This window comes from Euprymna scolopes, chromosome 34 (genome assembly GCF_053919585.1).
Source record: "Euprymna scolopes isolate OS-2025 chromosome 34, ASM5391958v1, whole genome shotgun sequence".
NCBI classification, from domain to species: Eukaryota; Metazoa; Mollusca; class Cephalopoda; order Sepiida; family Sepiolidae; genus Euprymna; species Euprymna scolopes.
Window position 1 is genome coordinate 71053436 of NC_136515.1, and position 22092 is coordinate 71075527.

The following is a 22092-nucleotide window of genomic DNA, read 5'->3' on the forward strand; positions in this document are numbered from 1 at the left end:
ACTTTGACCCCTTAATCGCCAAATTTCTGGCCAAAAACCAATCACATCGATTTTCCCAAATCTCAGTACCCTGTATATCAAATTTCGAGTCTGTAGACTAAAAATTGACAGAGTTATTGCGTAGGGAAATGTACACAGACACGTTCACTTTTACATATATATATATATATATATATATGTATGTAAAGAATAGAATTCTGTAAAAGTTAAATTTATTTAAATTTCATTAATGTTATGTGAGTACACATGTATAATAAGAATAATAATAATAGCAATAGTCGTTGACAGCAAAAAATCAGTGGTAAGCAGCTGTTGTGGTAACGCCAAATTCTTTGCAAAGATTACCAGAAGAGGTGGAGAGAAACTGGTAAGACTTGTCACTCAGAGCTCAGGGAACACCACCAGTTATTATCAATGAGTAATCTCTGGTGATGACCTGTGTGAGAACAAGTGAACAATAACGACGAATATCACCATCACGTGTGTGTTGCCACTGAATTCAACAATAAAATATGAAACATTTTTATTTTTATATTTTCTCTCATATTTGTTTTTTTTTAACCTAACAATATTTTATTTTTAACATAAATTGTAAACACTGTAAATTACACACCTTAAAACATTGTGCCAGTAAAATGTCAATTTTTTATGGTTGTTTTTCTAGAATCACCCATCAATTTTAAACGGTTAACTTCGACACATTGTATAGATATATATATGTCTCCTCAATAAAAATTAAATTGTTGATTTTAAAAATAGAAAAAAATAATTGGCAAATTAATTTTTTGCTGTTTAATTCAGTGGGAACACGTAGTTATTTCTAAACACGTGTTATTTTTCTAAACACATGTTATTTCTAAACATGTGTAGTTATTATTAATGTTATCATCATCTACTTACTGTATATTTTTTTCAAAATTCCAACACAAGAAAGGAAAAAGCAAAATTTTTTTTGGTGGGGGGGATAGGCTTTTTATGACTAGAGTTAATTATAGGATCATAAATTTGCACTTAATCGAATTTAATCAATGAAATTAGTTGAAAATTTTTAAACGTTTTATTTATTGTAAATAAATTGTTGATTTTATCCACTGATGCGTGTTTCTTCGTCTACGACTTGTCAGAGTGGCTGAATAACGGTCATTAAAATGACTAAAATAGCACAGAAATTGGTGGAGGTTAGGTTCAGAACTTGTGAATGATTTTTGGTAATGACCACAGGAGGAGATAACTTTGGTTTATTAAAGTAGTAATTATGGAACAAGGGGAGATAATTCTGACTTATTTCTTGACTATTTTTTTTATGTGTATTCCTCCTGCTAATTTTTTGTTCCCTGTATTCGTTTTAACATTCGTAATTTTTGCCAGTTTTTACTTGTTTTTAATTCTTTTGCAGGGCGTCGAGGTCGTGATAGTATTCCCTTGTGGAAAAAAGGAGAAGCTACTATTAAAGCTCCAGTGTATGTAAGTATTTTCTTTTTTTCTTTTTTTTTTTTTTCATCAGTATCTTAATTTATCAATCTAATATATATATTCAGGCAGACATTGTTAAAAACAGAAAGCTTCTGTTTAGTTATAACTTGTTTTATTTTTTGTATTTTTCGTATTATATTTTTCGTATATACATCGAATGTATGGTCCAAGCATTTTTTCTTCTCGAAGTGTCTGCGGTTTTAACTTTTTGTGAAATCGTCTTCACATTATCAGGAATGTGTGTGTGTGTGTTAGTCTCGGTAAGGAATTATGGGAATTTTTGTGTATGTACATCGAACATATGTATATATTCTGTTGTTTTTAATAATGTTTGACTTAATGAAAACTTACTTCCTATATACACACAATATATATGCATGTATGTGTGTGTAATATCTGCTTTTAAAATCTAGGGAGTTTATACCTAAATAATATTTCTTGTATTTCCAATTCTCTCATTTGTTATTGCATTATGTACATTAATTATCATCTAAGTTTAAGGTTATTTTTATAGAAAATTTTGTTCAAGGGATTTGTTATAGAGAAATGTTTTTTCAATGAGAATATACATATATATATATATATATTAATACATAATATAGTTATTATATATATATATATATTAATACATAATATAGTTATTATATATATATATATTAATACATAATATAGTTATTATATATATATATATTAATACATAATATAGTTATTATATATATATATATTAATACATAATATAGTTATTATATATATATATTAATACATAATATAGTTATTATATATATATATATATTAATACATAATATAGTTATTATATATATATATATTAATACATAATATAGTTATTATATATATATATATATATTAATACATAATATAGTTATTATATATATATATATATATTAATACATAATATAGTTATTATATATATATATATATTAATACATAATATAGTTATTATATATATATATATTAATACATAATATAGTTATTATATATATATATATAAATACATAATATAGTTATTATATATATATATATATTAATACATAATATAGTTATTATATATATATATATATTAATACATAATATAGTTATTATATATATATATATATTAATACATAATATAGTTATTATATATATATATTAATACATAATATAGTTATTATATATATATATATATATATATATATATATTAATACATAATATAGTTATTATATATATATATATTAATACATAATATAGTTATTATATATATATATATATATATATATTAATACATAATATAGTTATTATATATATATATATTAATACATAATATAGTTATTATATATATATATATTAATACATAATATAGTTATTATATATATATATATATATATATATATATATATTACATATAATAGTTATTATATATATATATATATATATATTAATACATAATATAGTTATTATATATATATATATATATATATATATATATATTAATACATATATATATATATATATATACTAGCGGGGGTACCCGGCGTTGCCCGAGTGTTTGTTTCCGGGGGGGGGGGGTTAAAAAATGTTATGGTAGGTAAGTAGGAAGGATCAAACCCGGAGTCATGAGTAAAAGTAGGAAGATAAAGTGTGTGGGGAAAAAAAACAAAAAAAAAAAAACATCTGCAACGTTAACAATTCGGCCACCAAGAAAAGTCCATTCCAGTTGTTTAGGAAAAAAAAAAAAAAACGACTACGGTAGGTCGGCGCGAACGTGAAAATATAATGTGAATTGTCCAGCACGCTAACCACTATGCCACAGAGCACTGCAGCTTAGTTTAGTGATTTTAAATAACTTCACATGAAAGAACTACGAAGCCAAACCGGTGTTCTCTTCTCAACTGTTCCTTGTGAACGATCCCCAAACGGTGTTAAGTGGTGGCAGGGGAGGAGGAATTTATTAGAGAGAAAATATTTTACCCCTTCCATTGATCTTAACCGATTTTGGCCGTGACTTCTCAGCAGAAAAAGTATAGAAATCTAAGATTATCAAGGAATTTGAGAAATAATAAGCCTATAACACACCTCAGATATTGTTCTGCCGTTTGTGCACATTATATTTGCATGAAATATCTTGATTTTTAATCCTATTAAGGTCAAAATCCCACGGGAAAAAATGAGTTCATTTTATTTATATATATATATATATATATATATATATATATATAATATAGTTATTATATATATATTAATATGTAATAATTATACTAACCTTGAACGACCATGCATGAACACAGAAAAACATAAATAATCCACCAACCTGATTGAATACTTGTTTATGTAAGAAAAATTATATAAAATAAAAATTAGCATCAAACTCTTCTAATTTTATTTAAAACTGATTTAATTACTTGTTTTGGTACAAGTCCACACTTCAACTTAAATTAAAAAAAAAATAAAAAATACAAAAAACATTTTTAATGTACATACCCGTCACAGAACCAAAACAGCATATTCCAAAAATTACGTAAATTGATGAAGTAATTTTTTTATTTTTTTATTATAAAGAAAATCATTTTTTTTAAGTGATTATGAAATCATTAGCATTATAAAGCTGATATTGCAAGTTTGTGTTATGGAATTATGTGCCCTTGTTTTTTCAAGATGGTGATGCAAGACCGTCCCGTTTTGCTTACTTGTAAAATTTGATTTTTTTAGTTTCTTGATAAATTTTCATGATTCTTGAAATATATCTTCATTTCATGACTGGTATGTGCACCATGAAGATTTTTCAGTTATAGTCAGCTAACGTACTTCCTAACTTCCGGCGTAGCTGCTACCAGAAGCAGTGATAAGACAGATCAGTTTTTTCACTTTTGCTCTTAAGCGATTTATTGAAATAGAATTGAAGAAAAGGACATTGTTGAAAAGTATACAATAAAAATTAACAAAATTATACAAATAAAAGTAACACAATTAGTCAAGAATTCCTATGGTGACGGGGAATCAAAGCCAACTATTTTGGGAATATTATGTATTGGATGTTTTATTATATTTTATGATGTTTGAAATTTTGTTATTTTGATTTCGATATTATTTTTATACTTTCGTAAACATGTTTATTATATAAATTCAAATCAAAACCTTTTTTTAAAATTAAATTTTTCGTTTTATTTTTATAGTTTCATAAATATATTTCTTATAAAATTTGAACTAAAATGTAAATTTGTATTTTTAAATTTTTCTATTGGAAGTGCTAATAAAGACTAATTGCGTTATTTTTATCTAATATAATTTTGTTAATTTTTATTTTATACTTTTCAATAGTGTCCTTTTCTATTTTTTTTTTTTCAATAAATCGCTTCACAATAGAAATACTTTAGAACGATAAAAGTGAACATACTGATTTGCCTTGTCGCTGATTCCAGTAGCACTACATTAGAAGTTAGGAAGTGCGTTAGCTGACTATAATGATTCTTTTTTTTATATTTTTGTTTTTTTAATTGTGTTAAATTCTAAACAAGAACCCTTATTTTTAACCAAAACATCATCATCATGATGCGCTCTTTGCCCGGACCAATGTGACTCTTCCTCTCCAGAGTTTCCTGTCTTCCATCAGTTGCCTCAGACCTTCAGGTTCACAGTTGGCGTTGTGTGCTATTTGTTGGATGTACGTGGATCTAGGTCATCCTCTGCTTGTGCGTCCGTGTCGTGGAGTCCGTAGCAATACATCACTCACCAATTCATGCTTGCTCCTCAGACAATGACCGGCAAATCGTAGGCGTCTTTCTCTGATGGTATTAGATATGGCAGGTAGATTGCCATAAAGTTGCTGCTTCATGGGATGATTTTGCCAAGATATATTTAATATTGTTCTTAGCATACGGGTGTATGTGCTGTCTAGTTTTCTTTCCAATCTTTAGTCCATCATCTTACAGATGCTAAACTTCTGACTGACCAACAATATGGATTTAGACAAGCCTGTTCCACAGCAGACATCCTAACTATAATCTCTGAATGTATATACCTTTCACTGGACAAAGCAGGGGAAGGCAGAGCGGTAGCTCTAGATATATCTAAGGCTTTTGACAGGGTATGGCATGAGGGTCTCCTCAGGAAAATTAGATCATCCGGTATCACTGGTAGAATACTTAACATAAATCCTTCTTAGATAAGAGAAAAATCCAGGTTCTCCTCGACGAACAATATGATATAAATGTGGGAGTGCCCCAGCGGTCTATCCTTGGACCTCTACTGTTCCTGATATTCATAAATGACCTCCCCGACAAAATTGCCTCTGAGATATGTATATATGCTGATGATACCACACTCTATAACAGGCACAACAGGAAAACAAATGAACACATATCTAAAAAAATGGCAGAAACATTAGAGGATGACTTCCAATCTGTAGTGGAATGGGGACAAAAATGGATGGTCACGTTCAATGCCATCAAGACTAAACTAGTTTCATACAATAATTACAAGAAACCTTCTCTACCACCTATAGCAATGGCCAGCGACTCTTTATCTGAGAGTACATCTTTCAAACTGCTTGGCCTAACGTTCACAGGAAACATGAGTTGGAACAATTACATTGAAGGCATTGGCAGGGCCGCTGCAAGGAAGGTGGGATCTCTCTACCGTGCTAGAAAACTACTAACACCCGAAAGTATCCTGTACCTTTATAAGGCCACCATTCGCTCATGTATGGAGTATCGCTGTCATATTTGGGCTGGTCCATCTGCTACTAGTCTCTCGCTCCTTGACAAGGTTCAAAAGAGAGTCGCAAATCTGATAGGCCCTGAACTGGCATCTAAGCTTCAGCCTCTGTCCCATCGACGAAACGTTGCATCCCTCTGCCTGTTCTACAAGTATTTTAATGGTGAATGCTCTGGCGAACTGCAAGCACTTGTGCCCCCACGACGTGAACACCCTCGACAAACCCGACAGGCTGCTAAATCACACCCCAACACTGTAGAGATCCCTAGATGTAAAAGATCTTTCTACTCCAGTAGTTTCTCCCCCAGAACCGCTAGACTTTGGAATTCCATTCTAGGTCCCTGCTTCCCCAACTGTACTGACGTGCAGAAGTTCAAGTGCAACATGAACCGACATCTTGCTGCCCAAATCCCTACATAGTACCCTAGTAGCTGTTGCCCCTGATAGTAGCCTCCTACACCAAAGTGGCAATTTGCCTTGTTTGGGGTGAAAATGTGATAAAAAAAAAGTTTAAAAAATGCAAATTAACCTCTCATGAATGTTAAAGAGCTTTTCACATCACTTAGTCTTGTGCCCATGAGGCATTTAGATTTATAGCCCTCCCTGCATGGCCAGCTGCAACAAGCTCACCATACACACGCAAAAATAAAAGAATCTGATTCTTGAATTGTAATAACAATTATTCATGAGGTGCGTTTATGTGTGTGTGTGTGTGTGTGTGACATTGTTTTCAATCACAGTTTTTACCAGTTACTGTCTTCAATCTCTTTGGCAAAATATGATAACCTGATTGATACCGAATGCAGAATAAATCATTTCCGAATCAATAATCACCAAATAGCCCCCAATGCAGAAGACAGGAAGAAGGAAATCAGCTTCCATAAGAGGAAGAAGGAAATCAGCTTAAAAAACAAATATACTCTATTAAAAAATTGTTCTTCAAAATCACTGGATTTGTTATTAAATAACCCAAAAAGGTTGATATGCCGTAAAACAAAAACAACCAACCAACCAATCTGTAAGAGGGCATTTTAGTCTGATAAAGAAATAGCGGATAATGGATCTAGAAGTATTCCCTGGTAAGAGCGTTTCAGACTATCTACAATAGCTTTTATTTTATCCTTTAACCCTCACATTCCATGTGCAATGTTTTTGATAAAGGAGAAAGAATTGTTTTTTTTGGGGGGGGGGGCACAATATATTATACACTCGATTGTGTAGTACCTGTTTCCTTAGCAGAACCATACAACTGGATGTCAGGTTGCTCAAACTAATAAGCAGATGTTTTATTCGATCAAATTTCAGAATTGTTTGATAGTTTGCTATTTTCGAAATGACAATACTGGTTTTGCTTAAAAGGACGTATTTTAAAAATTTGCCGTTAAACATAAAAATTGTTTACCTTGTTAATAAAAAAAACTCGCATTTCTTTCCTTTCTCTTTTTTAGGTGAGTGACGTTGCCAGTGGAATTATGAATGCGATTAAGGATCCAAGTGCAGTCGGAAAGACATTTGAAGCCTTTGGGTAAGAAGACATTTTTGTTTCTTTTAATAATTTGGTCATAATAATAATGAAGTGCATGATTTGGCTTTGGAAAGTTTTGACTTTCTGACATAATTTTACAGTTCAATTGACACATTCAAGTTTGTATCGGACTACAAGAAGGACATCTATGTTATAAATTTTTGCCTTGATTTTGTACGGTATGTGTGTCCGAAAATATTTAAAAGTTAAATAAAACATTTTTGTAGAAAAAACATCATAAATAGTTACATTAAAGGTTAAGTATTTTTTTTTAAATTATTTCATTTCTAATCCATTTATTTCATGCTTTATGCCGTACGTCAGTTTTTTTAGTATATCTTGAGCTTTGTCTGGTGCATGATTGACAAATTTAACAAAAATACTATATTCCAAAACTCACGTAAATTGATCAAGTAGTTTTATTTTTATAAAGAAAATTTTCATGCGGTTAATAGGAATTCATAGGCATTACAACAACAATCTTACAAGTTTGTCTTATTATTGTGTTACCTCCCTTGTTTGTTAAGATCATTTTCATCATGGTGACCTCGGTCATAACATTTGATTTCTTAGTAAAAAATAAAACCACTTAATCAATTTATGATTTTTGGAATATGGTATTTTCATTCTGTCCTGCATACAGATATTATAAAGATTTTTCTTTATTCTTTTTTAATATAGGGGGAATTCTGAACAAGAACCAAATATTCTTATTTTGATGACAAAGATTTTACAAAATTTGTTTCTCTTTCAGCCCGAATCGTTATTACCTTTCCGATCTGATGGATTATTTCTACAGCATCTTAAGATGGAGAGGCTACAAAAGGGTTCATATTAATCCGCTCTTTTTGTAAGTAACTCTTTTAATTTCTTTACACACATTACAAGACATTGCCAAGGCTTCTGCAGAGAAGGTGGGCTCCCTCTACCATGCTAGAAAATTACTCGCACTTGACAATATCCAGTATCTCTACAAAGCCATCATTTGCCAATGCTTTATACGCATTACAATTACAAAAATGTTTTTTATTCCTTTTTTTCTTTTTTCTTCTCCTTTTTTTTCATTAATTTTTTCTTTTTTCTTTTTCTTTTTTTCATTAATTTTTTTCTTTTTCTCTTTTTCATTCTCTTCTTTTTGTCTCTTTTTCCTCATTTTCTTTTTCTCTTTAGATCTTCCTCTTTTTTCTTTTCTTTTTTATTTCTTTTCCTCCTTTCTCATTTTTCTTTTTCCTCTTTTTTCTTTTTTCTTATTTCTTTTTCCTCTTTTTTTTCTTTTTTCATTAATTTTTTTTCTTTTTCTCTTTTTCATTCTCTTCTTTTTGTCTCTTTTTTTATTTTCTTTTATTTTCTTTTTTTTATTTCTGTTCCTCCTTTCTCATTTTTCTTTTTCCTCTTTTTTCTTTTTTTTTTTTTCTTATTTCTTTTTCCGCTTTTTTTCTTTTTTTTTCTGTTCTCATACACTCAGGAAAACGGAGAGAATTTCCAAAGCAAATAGTCCAATGAAAATAAGCTATCATAGTAAAAAAAATCTTCCGGAATGTATATACCTCCATAGTGAAGAGGTGGAATTTAGCTGCTAGTGGGTTGAGAGTAACAAGTTTATGAGAGTATATTCCGTCAAAGTAGCTGTGAAACAAGCACACTGATGCACTCTTGTGGCAGTGTGGCAGGCTGGAGAACGAAGTCTTAAATAAGATAAGAAAATTTTCCAAATATTTGCAAAAGTCGTAGAATACAACATTGTAAAATAATACTAAATACTACAAATTTGATTGCTCTATATTGAAAACGAATTACATTCAATGAGGGAAAAACAAATGTACACGTATCCAAGACAATGGTTGAAACTTTAGAAAATGACTTTCAGTCTGTAACAAAAATGGACAGAACAGAAGAGGACAAAAATGGATGATAACATTTAATACTACTAAGACTAAGCTTCTTTCCTTTAAAAATTACAAAAACCTTTTCAACTAGGGGGGGGGACTAATAACACCCTACCTGAGAGCTCATCGTTCCAATTCCTCAGCTTAACATTCACAGGCAACATGAATTGGTACAAATACATGAAAGACATTGTTAAGGCTGCTGCAAAGAAGGTGGGCTTTCTCTGTTGTGTTAGAAAATTGCTTAAACCTGTATCTCTACAAAGCCTACATTCACCCATGCATGGAATATTCTTGCTACATCTGGGCTGGTGCATCAATCACTAGTCTCTCTCCCTCCTAAATAGGGTCCAAAAAAAGGGTCACAAATCTAATACGTCCGACACAATCAACCAAATTCCAACACCATCGACGTTAGATCTATGTCTGTTTTACAATTATTTTAATGGAATGTGCTCTGATGAGCTCCTAGCACTTGCGCCCTCTCAATGTAAATACCCCCTCATCTAACCTGACAAGCAGCAAAATCCCGCCCCTTCATCATAGATGTACCTTGATGCTAGAAAGCCTTCTACTCTAATAGTTTCTTCCCATGAGCTGCCAGACTTTGGAATTTTCTCTGTTTCTTGCTTCCCTAACTCTACTAGCATGTTGACATTTAAATGTAATGTGAACAGTCATCTTGCTTCTCAACTCCCTACATAGTGGCCCCATGGACATGGCTTCATAATACATCCAAGTGATAATATGCCTTGTTTGGGGTGAATAATAGAAAAAAATATTAAAAATAGAAATAATTCTTTTAATAATAACAAATTAATTTTATAAATTCTCATGTTTTTTCAATAATTGTATCTTTTTAGTTTTATTCTGTTTGTAATATGGAATGATCATTTTAAGTTTTACACATTTTGTGTTGTATTGTGGGCATATGTATAACACGAGTAGGAGGTGAATTGTGTACATATTAATTTCTATTATCGTTTTGTGTATGTGAGTGCATATGTGTAACTGTGTTCGTCTATGACCATATAATACAGTGAACATCTAATCTAGAGTTCGTTGTGTGTGTATGTACATTTAAGTATACTTCATGATGGAACAATAATATATATATATAAATACCTTTACAACACAGAAGACGAATAACATTTATTTGGGGTTTCAACATCTGGCCAATCAGGAAACATATCTGGTCCATCTTGCGTCTTGTCTTGACCGAAAGCTGCAATGAAAATTCTCCCCAAGAACGATAGAGCCTCGAGTTTTATTTTTGGCAACTTTTTATTCCAAAATGTTTTGCTTCCTTTTAGAGAGTTGCAATGCTGATCCTAGATTAGTATATTTGATAGGCATTGAGCGCCTGCTCCCTGAGTGTTTTGAGCCATCACGACCGGTCAGCTCTTCAACTCTAACTCTTTCAAAGTGTGAACACTAACTAATTTCCGCATATCTCAAAAAGGGCATCTCCTCCTCTACATGACGTCCTTAGTATATGTCACTAAGATAATCACCTGATGTGTTGTCATTATTTCTAGGTTGCCAAATAAATCGTTATGATAACATTTTTTTAATTAACATTTCTAATGACTATTAAATGTAAATAAATATCTACATATTTTGATTATTTTAAAACATATTTTAGCTGACAAAACTTTTTGGCTTGAATAATCATAATAATCGTCAACAAGCACACGTTTCGACATTGCCTGGTCAATATCCAACAATTTGTACTACAATGTATGGTAATAGTGAATAAAAGGAGAGGCTAACTTTCAAACACACCGGAAGTTGGTACCCGTGTCTAAATTCAGGTATGGAAACACAGAATCGATACAATTTTCAAATATATTTTATGCTTATTTTTTTTTTCACCCTATTATAATAAAAATATATAAACTTTTATCAATTATTTTTTTTTATTTTTTAATCACACACACACATGTGTGTGTGTATAAAACATATTAACTTAATTAAACATGGTTACAACTGTAAAAAATATGACACAGTCATAGGTTTTTTTCATGTTTCTGAAAATAAATATATTTTTAAAATATCCAAATAGTTTGACAAAATATATAACATTAACTTAAACATAGTTATTTGAAAAGATATACGATTAAAAAATGTAAAAAATTAAGAAAAGTTTATGCATTTTATATATTTTTATTAGAAGGGTGTGAAAAAATAATTGAAAATTGTATCGATTCTGTGCTTCCATACTTCAATTGAGAAATGCGGGTGCCAAGTTCCAATGTGTTGAAAATTAGGGTCTTCCTGTATTCACCATTACCCAATGTACTTTTTTCATTCGGCTCATAACACCAGATTACTCCTTTCTCGTCACGTTTTGTTTCCTGATAACCTGCTGCTACTACACGTAACTGTCTAAAGATACTTTCTGATCTAAAATTCATTGATGTTGTTCTTTTTTTCCTTTTCCCTGTTCGATGTTAAAAATAAAAATTTTCCTTTCTCCAAACAATCCGACCAAATATCATGAATAAATATTTAAAGATATAAAGAATTTGAAACGTAAAAACTTTTTTCCAAAATAACTGCATTCAGCATTATAACCCGAAATATACCCGAAAAGAGTTGATATGCCGTAAAACAAAAAACAACCAACAATCACCCTCTATATAGTCTAAAGAACCTAAAATGGTGCAAAACTTGGTGTTAAAGGATGCTGCACAAATTAAATATATTTTAAACTCTTTAATTTATATAAGTTTGGATGGGTCCTATTTTTGAGATCGTGATTGAAAAATACAATGATTAACTATAGGAATCATTTTTTAAATTTTTTTACTTATTTATTTATTTTTCCAATAGTACATTTAAATATATATTTTATATATTTTCCAGGGCTAAAGTGTTTGTCTTGTCTCAGTCACCTTCCAACAAAGTCCTGAATTTTGAAAAACTTGAACGGGTAAGTTTGGTATACATTTCTTTTTTTTCCCCTCTACCTCCTGCAAAAAGTCCAATCCTGCCATAAACTGGAAATGTTCGGAACTGAAAGATTTGAATTCTTTGAATGTCCTCAACATTTTATATTATAAAAATATAGACAATCCTATCAAAGGGACTTAACTCTTTTTTATAGATCCACTTCTGACACTTGTTTTATCAAATTCTCTGACATTGATTGAAGAGATTATTATGGCCACTGTGAATGTAGTGTTATTTCCATGTTTTTTTTTCTTCTCATTCCTACTTTTATCAATGTGCACACACACACATATTAGGTTGATGCAAAAATAATGGTTTTTGGTGTTCAATTTATAGTTTAAAAAACGACATTATTTTTACACCAACCTAATCGGAATTGGGAATTGGTAAAATCAGAACTTTTGCGGGAATCAGAAAAATTTGTGCCTACTTCCCAATGCCAAATACAATTCCTTTAATTATCTTTCTTTTATTTGATTTTGTTTGAAACAAAATCTTTCACAGTTAGTAATGATGAGATATATTTATTGATTTTAAATTACCAGTAAAACTAAAATCTATAGCCCCCCCCCACACACACACGTACATGCAGAAGTGTGTTCTTACATTTGTGAAAATATCTGCACATTTAATGTGTTTTTATAATAATCGGAAAAAATAAGAACTTTATAGTTAAGTATATAGAGATTTCTAAAGAATTGAAAATGGGAATTTAGTACAGAATTGATAATTGTATTGGAATCGGGGCGGGGGGCGGGGGTTTTAAAAATATTGAAGTCATCCCATCAATAATATAAATACATACATATACACTTTTATAATATACTGCTTCCCTGTGTATAGGCGCTCATTTTTATTGAAGACAGATGCTTTTAGCAGATGAGTTGTGAATTTGCAATATTTTCTTCATTAGATGCAATTGTTAACATTAATTATATTTATTTCAGTTTTTAGTTTATATTTTTTTTATTTGATTGTTTCAATAAATGTATAATAGGTTTTCCCATCCAAGAATGTACTAAATTTATCTGACTAGTTGATTTTAAATATAACCTAAATAGATCCGACAATTCTATTCTCTTCACCCCCACCCCTGCACCTCGCATCCCTTAAAACAGTGCACAAGTCCCACTACCAAGCGATTGCACATTACAACATTTTTTTTTTTATTTATTTTCAATTAGTGAGAGGGAATCTATCACCTCTATCACCATACTTTTCTTCTAAACATGTCAATTGAACTTATTTAGTATAATAATATATATATATATAGTAAGTATACTTAGTATTTATTTATTTTTAATGGAGAGTAGACAATGCATTGTGCCATAACTCTTGCATCTCCTAATTTGTCTTTCAGTCCTCGTTTAGATCGAGTGATTTTTCTGACAAAGGGAAAAGAAAAAGCTGTATTCTAGGTCGGCAGTATTTTTTGTATAAGCAGTCGCTTGAGATGTCAGAAATTTTCTAGGTCTCTCCTTGTAGCCATGTCACTAATAAGGGTGATGGAGGTAAACGTTTTAACTAGGCTAACGTTATTCACCTGATAGTTATGGACCCGAACCTTGGATTAACCACTAAGGAGGCTGTCCTATCACCAGGTACAGAGTACTAGGGCTGCTGTATTGTTGTTTGGTGAATGGATTCTGGACCATGCAGCAGTTTCTGGTGGGACTTCTCGGTGCTATATTCCTTGGATACAGACGCTCATTTTTATTCTCACTTCAAAAATGGTTTAGTTTTATTTACTATTCAAGGATTTCAGTCCTTTACTGATATTGTTAGATATAGTTCTCTGCATATATACAGAGCTCTGCGGACAAACTTATCTTTAGTTGACCTTTGACAACTAAATATTTTCGTTTACTAGCCAAATATAAAAATTACTTGCGAAACCAACATGATTTTTAGAATATGACATGTTCGTTCTGTGACGAATATCTACATCATAAAGGTTTTTTTTTGTTTTTTTTAACAAGTGTAATTCTAAATATACAACAAATTTTATGTTGATACTTGACGGTATAAACATTCTAATTTTTTCAGATATTTTTTTAACAGCCTTCGTTAAAAAAAAAGAGTTTATTGTTTTATTAAACTTTTATGACACTTGTACAGTTTAATCAAGACATTAAAAAAAATGAAAATATCGAAAAAAAGGTTATATTGTAACGTATCCGTTTTTGATTGAAGATGTCCGAAAAAAATTTTCACTTAATTTGATTAAGTAGCTTTTTTTTTTTTTTTTTTTTTTTTATTTTGTTTTTTTTTTCCAGTGGAAATACACGGTATCATAAATTGTTTTTTCGCTATAAAAAAAAAAAAAAACTACTTGATGAAATTAAGTGAAATTTTTTTTTTTCGGAGAACTTCATTCCGTAACGGATACGTACAATATAACCTTTTTTGGATATTTTCATTTCTTAATGTCTTGATTAAACTGTACAAGTACCACTTTTATTGTTTAAATAATTTAACTTTGTTTTATATAAAAAAAAAATGTTGAAAAATACTTTTCACTCAGTAGTGAGCTTTGGAAGATTGTCGGTGAAAGAAATACAATCGCCAAAAGATAAGCGTTTCATTATTTATAGTCACCACTTTGAAAAATCACTTGCAAATGCGACTGATTCACTCGCAATGTAGAACCCTGATATATATATATATATATATATATATATGTGTGTGTGCTAAATTGCAAAATTAAATCCAACCACAATTAATATTTTGCTAATGTCTTTTTCTCTGAGGAGATGAGCCTACATCGAAAATCCATGGATTAAGGAAATTAATATAAATATTGTATTCTTTGTCAAAACAATAAATTTTTAATAAAATAAAATACGCATCAAGTGCACTTGAAACCAAATCACAACGTAATGTTTGGAAAATAAACAAATATTTTACTCGTTTGAAATTTATCACAAATATATTTCGGAGGTATACTCCATCTTCAGAGTGTTGTTTTGTTTCTTTTCTTCCTTTTTCTTCTTCCTCGCCATGTTGTAAAGTTGGAGAAAGAAGTCTGTATAGAGCCGCGCATTGTATCTGGCGGTTGTATTTTGAATTTTTTGAACTGTGCGTAGGTAATGCGAGAATAACGTCAAGAATGAGAGTTCAATAGAAACATTTTCGATTGAACTCTCATTCTTGACAATAAATTTTTGTTTTGAAAATTATATTTTTCTGAATGAAATTTAAAAATATTTTATTTTATCCATATCAGTGGATCATTTATTAGCACTAAAAATAGACATTAAAATCAAATAATAAAAGTCACTTCGATCTGGAGATCTTTCTCGCAAACAATTTCCCAAAATAGACTTGTCAACTGACCACATTCATGCGATTTAATCCCATTAGATTATTTTCTCTGGGGATATATAAAGTCCTATATCTACACTGATAAACCAGACACAATAGACCACTTAAGACAACATTCAATACAGTATTGCCTAAATACAGCCTAATTTCATGCACAGAATTTGTGAAAATCCTTTAGATTATACCATACACGTGTGGGGTCATATGGCCAAAATTGTATTCAAATCATAAATGCCAAAATTCATCTTTGTGTTACATGATAAGGGCTGTCCCCTGTTCATGTAAGTATAAAAATAGAGAGATTAGTTAAAATGAAAATAAGAGAAAGCAGAAATCGAACCCTGGACATAAGTTTTAAAGAACAATAGGTTTAAATGGAATGTCCAGTAAATTGTTAATTCGGATGAAATAAATAATAAATAAACTATTCAATTGTTAAAAGAATGTGGATAATAAAATATGGGTTAAATAAATTAGATATGTAGGTTAAATTCCTTTGTGGAAACAACGCAAGAAAAATAGGTTATTGGGAAATCAATGTCGGAAACGTGCAAAGTCGCGCATGTTGAAACACGTGAATTTTGCTCACGTGGCCGGGATGCATGGATTTCTCAATATAGGAAGTGGGAGTTAGTTGGTCGCGGAGAGAGTCAGGGAGACAGTCAGAGAGACAGTCAGGGGAGACGGTCAGTGAGAAAACTCAGAGACAGGCGGACGTCTGAAGCGAGACGTCACTTCAGAAACTAAAATGTGAAACTTTGAGTTCTTAATGAGGAAATCCCGACCGGTCGTAAGGAAATAAATTCATCATGTGTTTGTGATAAAGCTCATCTTTGTGTTTGTGATTTCTACAAAAAGGTAAATTGTATTGTTATTATATGTCTGTGTTATAAAATGTCATTACATACACGTTTCGACATCTCATATCCACAATGTGAATCTACATCATATCTACACTAAGACTGCTGAACACTATCTCATCATTCTAAGAGCTTTCTTCATATCTACATGTCTAAGTAATGAACATTTAAAATATAGGAATAGTTATAAACGAACAATCTCTCTTACAACAACATCTCTCTCTCTAAGATACAACATCATATGTAATAAGACAAGAACTCTCACTAAGACTCATATCTTTACTAATAAGAACTCACGTAACATACGCGCACAAGTGGTATCGTCTGATAATACTAATAATAATAACTATATAACAAATCACAATTTGGTGTTCGTGAACCTTTTGCATCAGCGATGCAGAAACCGAACCTGGGGTCGATACCACGAAAAAAAAAAAAGAAAAAAAGAAACACAACGTTTTAAAGGGGTCCAACATAATTTAAAAAAATAAATAAATAATACCACGGAAAAAGAAAAAATTACACGATCACAGAATTCGAAAAAGAAAAAACACAACGTTTTAAAAGGGTCCAACATAATTTAAAAAAAATAAATAAATAATACCACGGAAAAAGAAAAAAATTACACGATCACAGAATTCGAAAAAGAAAAAGAAACACAACGTTTTAAAAGGGTCCAACATAATTAAAAAAACATAAATAAATAATACCACGGAAAAAGAAAAAAAAATTACGCGATCACAGAAATGCGAAGAAAAAAAAAAGAAAGAAAATTGAACACACACGCACACAGAGAACAAAAGATACAAGAAATATTAAAAAGAAAAAGAAGAAAAGGCCGATATGCCGTAAAAAGAAATTTGTAGTAATGAAAAAAAAAATAGTAAACAAGTCACCATGCGTAATTCATTGATAAATGAATTGGTCTGTTAAAAAAAGAACCACACACACACATACACGCAAAGGCAGAGATTGTGTAATCCATTATTATTGTTTTGAAATTTGTAGAAGTGTCATTAGAAAATCTGTGTCAATATGAAATCGTTTGGACGAATTGTTGAATTTAATCTGTCAATCAAAACAGGAATTTTTGAAAGGTCGCATGTACTCTCTGAAACAGGTGTAAATTGTTTGGAAATGCATTTTGTGTTCATAGTGAACTTTTTGGCTTTTGTGTGTTCATTTTGTTTTTGAAAAAAAAAAAAAAAGGGACAATTGTTTTGGACAGACTGTTGAATTGTTGTTTGTTACAGATGATTTTTTTTTTTGTTGTTAAAAAAAAAAAAAAAGTTATAACTGTTGCAAAATGTTTAAATGTATTAAGGTATTTTTTTTTTTTGAAAATGTTTTTATGATGTTGAACAAATATTGTAAATTGTCTTATGTATGTAATGTTATGATTTTCACAGCAAGAATTCAAAGTTATCTGTAAATATACATTAGATTAAAATGATCTAGTAGAAAATAAGTTAAGACGTATGGTTGGCTTACAGATTCAGTTAGAATTTTAGAAGGGGGACAAGAATTAAAATTACGTAAACGGGTATTTGGAGAGTTTTTAGATGTGATAAGCCGTAAGAAAGATGTTTTGTTTTAGTATTTGGTTTTGTTGTTTTTTTTTTTTTTTTTTAGAGATCCTAAAAATTTTTCTCCAAGAAAAGTTACTTGGTAGGGATTGATAAGCACAAGAAGTGCCCCTATACGAAAAATTTGGGAACCTGGTTAATTAAGTGCTTAAAATAAGCTGGTTGCACGTACCGACTCCAAGCAAAGTAGTAAGTCTTGGCTTAATTAATAAACAGGCGTTGGAAAGAATACGAAAATTCTTAAGGGGACCAGTAAACCGATGAGAGGTAGTCCCGAGGCAATCACATATAGCTTAATGAAGTAAGAGACAGGCAAAAATATGCCGTAGATTACGTAAGAAAGATATAACCTTGTATTTTTCTTTTAGAGAAGCATGAATGTGGGATATATCTGCTGGATCTTGGAAGCCCTGGTGAGAGAAAAGAAAAATCACAAAAATAATCGGGCAATTAGATAAAATTTAGGCGCAATTAAGGTGTTGGGCGTGAAACGTGTTAGTTAGTTAGGGGTGATATTTCTAAATCCTCGTCGAAGTTTCAAGAATCCAAGCAAGGAAATCCGAGTGAATCTGTATGAGAGAAAAAAAGGTATATCTTAAACTTCTGAAGCCAACCACAAAGATTTAAGTATATGAGCTTTGGTATGTCCCGTATGAGATAGTTATAGAATAAAAAACAAAGCCATACTTGATAAGACTAACCATGCGGAAAGAGAGATCAGAGCACTTTTGAGACGAAGGAAGTCGTCCATTTCGAGAAAGGTGAAAACCTCTAGTCTGCGGCATATGGGTGGCTGGAAAATAGCTGATGTGAATCATAGGTAAATACCCTACATCCAAAAAGTAAATGCCACAAAGATCAGAAAGGTTCTGATCTTATAAAATAATTAAAAATTGTGAAGTCGGCCGTGAAGGGCTGACTGAAAGAGATTTTTTTTTTTGTGTTTTTTTAGCCTGATCTTTCTAGCCGTGTGGTTGTGTAGATGTAAAAATAAAAAATGTACTAAAGTTAAAAATGCATACATTTTTTTTTTTGTGAAATATGGAAGGGAGGGATGTTACATGATAAGGGCTGTCCCCTGTTCATGTAAGTATAAAAATAGAGAATGAAAATAAGAGAAAATGAAAATAAGAGAAAGCAGAAATCGAACCCTGGACATAAGTTTTAAAGAACAATAGGTTTAAATGGAATGTCCAGTAAATTGTTAATTCGGATGAAATAAATAATAAATAAACTATTCAATTGTTAAAAGAATGTGGATAATAAAATATGGGTTAAATAAATTAGATATGTAGGTTAAATTCCTTTGTGGAAACAACGCAAGAAAAATAGGTTATTGGGAAATCAATGTCGGAAACGTGCAAAGTCGCGCATGTTGAAACACGTGAATTTTGCTCACGTGGCCGGGATGCATGGATTTCTCAATATAAGAAGTGGGAGTTAGTTGGTCGCGGAGAGAGTCAGAGAGACAGTCAGGAGAGACAGTCAGGAGAGACAGTCAGGGGAGACGGTCAGTGAGAAAACTCAGAGACAGGCAGACGTCTGAAGCGAGACATCACTTCAGAAACTAAAATGTGAAACTTTGAGTTCTTAATGAGGAAATCCCGACCGGTCGTAAGGAAATAAATTCATCATGTGTTTGTGATAAAGCTCATCTTTGTGTTTGTGATTTCTACAAAAAGGTAAATTGTATTGTTATTATATGTCTGTGTTATAAAATGTCATTACATACACGTTTCGACATCTCATATCCACAATGTGAATCTACATCATATCTACACTAAGACTGCTGAACACTATCTCATCATTCTAAGAGCTTTCTTCATATCTACACGTCTAAGTAATGAACATTTAAAATATAGGAATAGTTATAAACGAACAATCTCTCTTACAACAACATTTCTCTCTCTCTCTAAGATACAACATCATATGTAATAAGACAAGAACTCTCACTAAGACTCATATCTTTACTAATAAGAACTCACGTAACATACGCGCACAAGTGGTATCGTCTGATAATACTAATAATAATAACTATATAACATTTGAAATAAACCACATATTTGTATGATAAAAATATTTTTCTGTGATTTCTTTAATTTATTCAACTGTTTCCATCTTGAGTGTTATTTTCATATTTCAGTCGATATAACTTTAGACCTTCTTCAGGTGTATCTTGCAAAACTCTTTAATCTTTCTGCCGAACTCTTGAATCTAACGAAATTTCAAACAGAATTCTTTATTTAATCCACAAGGATAACATATCATTCCATCAGCCATGACTGGGTAGAAGTCCTAGTAATTTTTAATTATATTTTAAGTATCGCCTGCACTGAGAATTAAACTTTCAACCTGCAGAAGAGTGTAACTTACGACTGAATTTTACCAAGTACTTTATCCACCATGCCACAGGTCTTTTACTGAGTCATGGCTGACGGAATGAGAGCATGCTGCCTCGTATGGATTAAATAAAGTGTTCCGTGCAGATTCCAATGTTCAGCAGAAAGTCCTTGTGTTTACAAGATACAACTGAAGACGGGTTGAAGGTTACATCGATCAAAACATAAAAATAATCAAGATAAGAATCCAAATAATACGTTTTTTTTTTTCATCTATAAAAATTTGATTTTTTTTTTTTTTTCATCTATAAAAATTTTTTTTTTTTCGTCTATAAAAATTTGATTTTTTTTTTTCGTCTATAAAAATTTGATTTTTTTTTTTCATCTATAAAAATTTGATTTTTTTTTCATCTATAAAAATTTGATTTTTTTTTTTCATCTATAAAAATTTGATTTTTTTTTTTTTTCATCTATAAAAATTTGATTTTTTTTTTTTCATCTATAAAAATTTGATTTTTTTTTTTTTCATCTATAAAAATTTGATTTTTTTTTTTCATCTATAAAAATTTGATTTTTTTTTTCCATCTATAAAAATTTGATTTTTTTTTTTTTTTTTTTTTCATCTATAAAAATTTGATTTTTTTTTTTTTTTTTTTCGTCCATAAAAATTTGATTTTTTTTTTTTTTTTTTTTTTTTTTTTGTTCCTGCTAGGAACATATTACGGACGTGATGACTGGTTTGCCGACCTTAGAAGATCTTGGAGTGAAGCTGACTCACATTGAGAATCAAGCCCCTTTTGAGTTGAAGCCATACCGCATGTATGCGTATTATTATGATCAGATTGGTGAATTTGCCGATCCCGTACCGCCACCAGTTGTAACTTCTTGAGAATAATCGATCGTAGACATTTTTGTTCCGTTGACAATTCTTCGGTTGATCTAGAAAATGCAAGAAATGCAAAAATTTAGATTTTACAAGATCATTGTAAATATTAAAACTGAAAAAATAAAAAATTGAAAAAATCGATTGGTAATTTTTTTTGTGTTTATAATTTTTAATATTTTTTTATTTTTTTCATTTTCTGTTTCTTTTTAATTTTTAATTTTATTTTAAATTTTTATAATATTTATATTTTTATTAAAAAAACAACACTTTTTCTTGTTTTCTTTTTCGTTTTTTCATTTTTATATATATATATATATATATATATATATATATATATATTTTTATTTTTTTTTTTTTTTGTACTTTTCTAGTTTTATCTCGATATTAAAAAATCTCACTCCTATAAAGAAAATAAACAAAATGGCATAAATTCATTAAGTTTTTTTTTAACCAGAAAAAAAAACACATTTTAATGTTGAAATGTCTCAACTGCCACTTTCTGTTTATATTAAGGTCAATGGCCAAGGGACATAATTCAGCATACAATCAT

At 30.4% G+C, this 22092-nt stretch overlaps 1 protein-coding gene across 1 annotated transcript in view; it reads left to right on the top strand.

Moving 5' to 3' along the window:
• Positions 1-21681, top strand: part of LOC145259280 (NADH dehydrogenase [ubiquinone] 1 alpha subcomplex subunit 9, mitochondrial-like) — a 39307-nt gene extending 17626 nt beyond the window's left edge. Inside the window, exons 7-11 of the mRNA XM_080117144.1 lie at positions 1397-1464; positions 7630-7706; positions 8461-8556; positions 12461-12527; positions 21369-21681. Coding sequence (XP_079973270.1) covers positions 1397-1464; positions 7630-7706; positions 8461-8556; positions 12461-12527; positions 21369-21545 — 485 coding nt within the window. The 3' untranslated portion in view covers positions 21546-21681. The remainder of the gene's footprint in view (positions 1-1396; positions 1465-7629; positions 7707-8460; positions 8557-12460; positions 12528-21368) is intronic.
• The last annotated feature ends 411 nt before the right edge of the window (positions 21682-22092 follow it).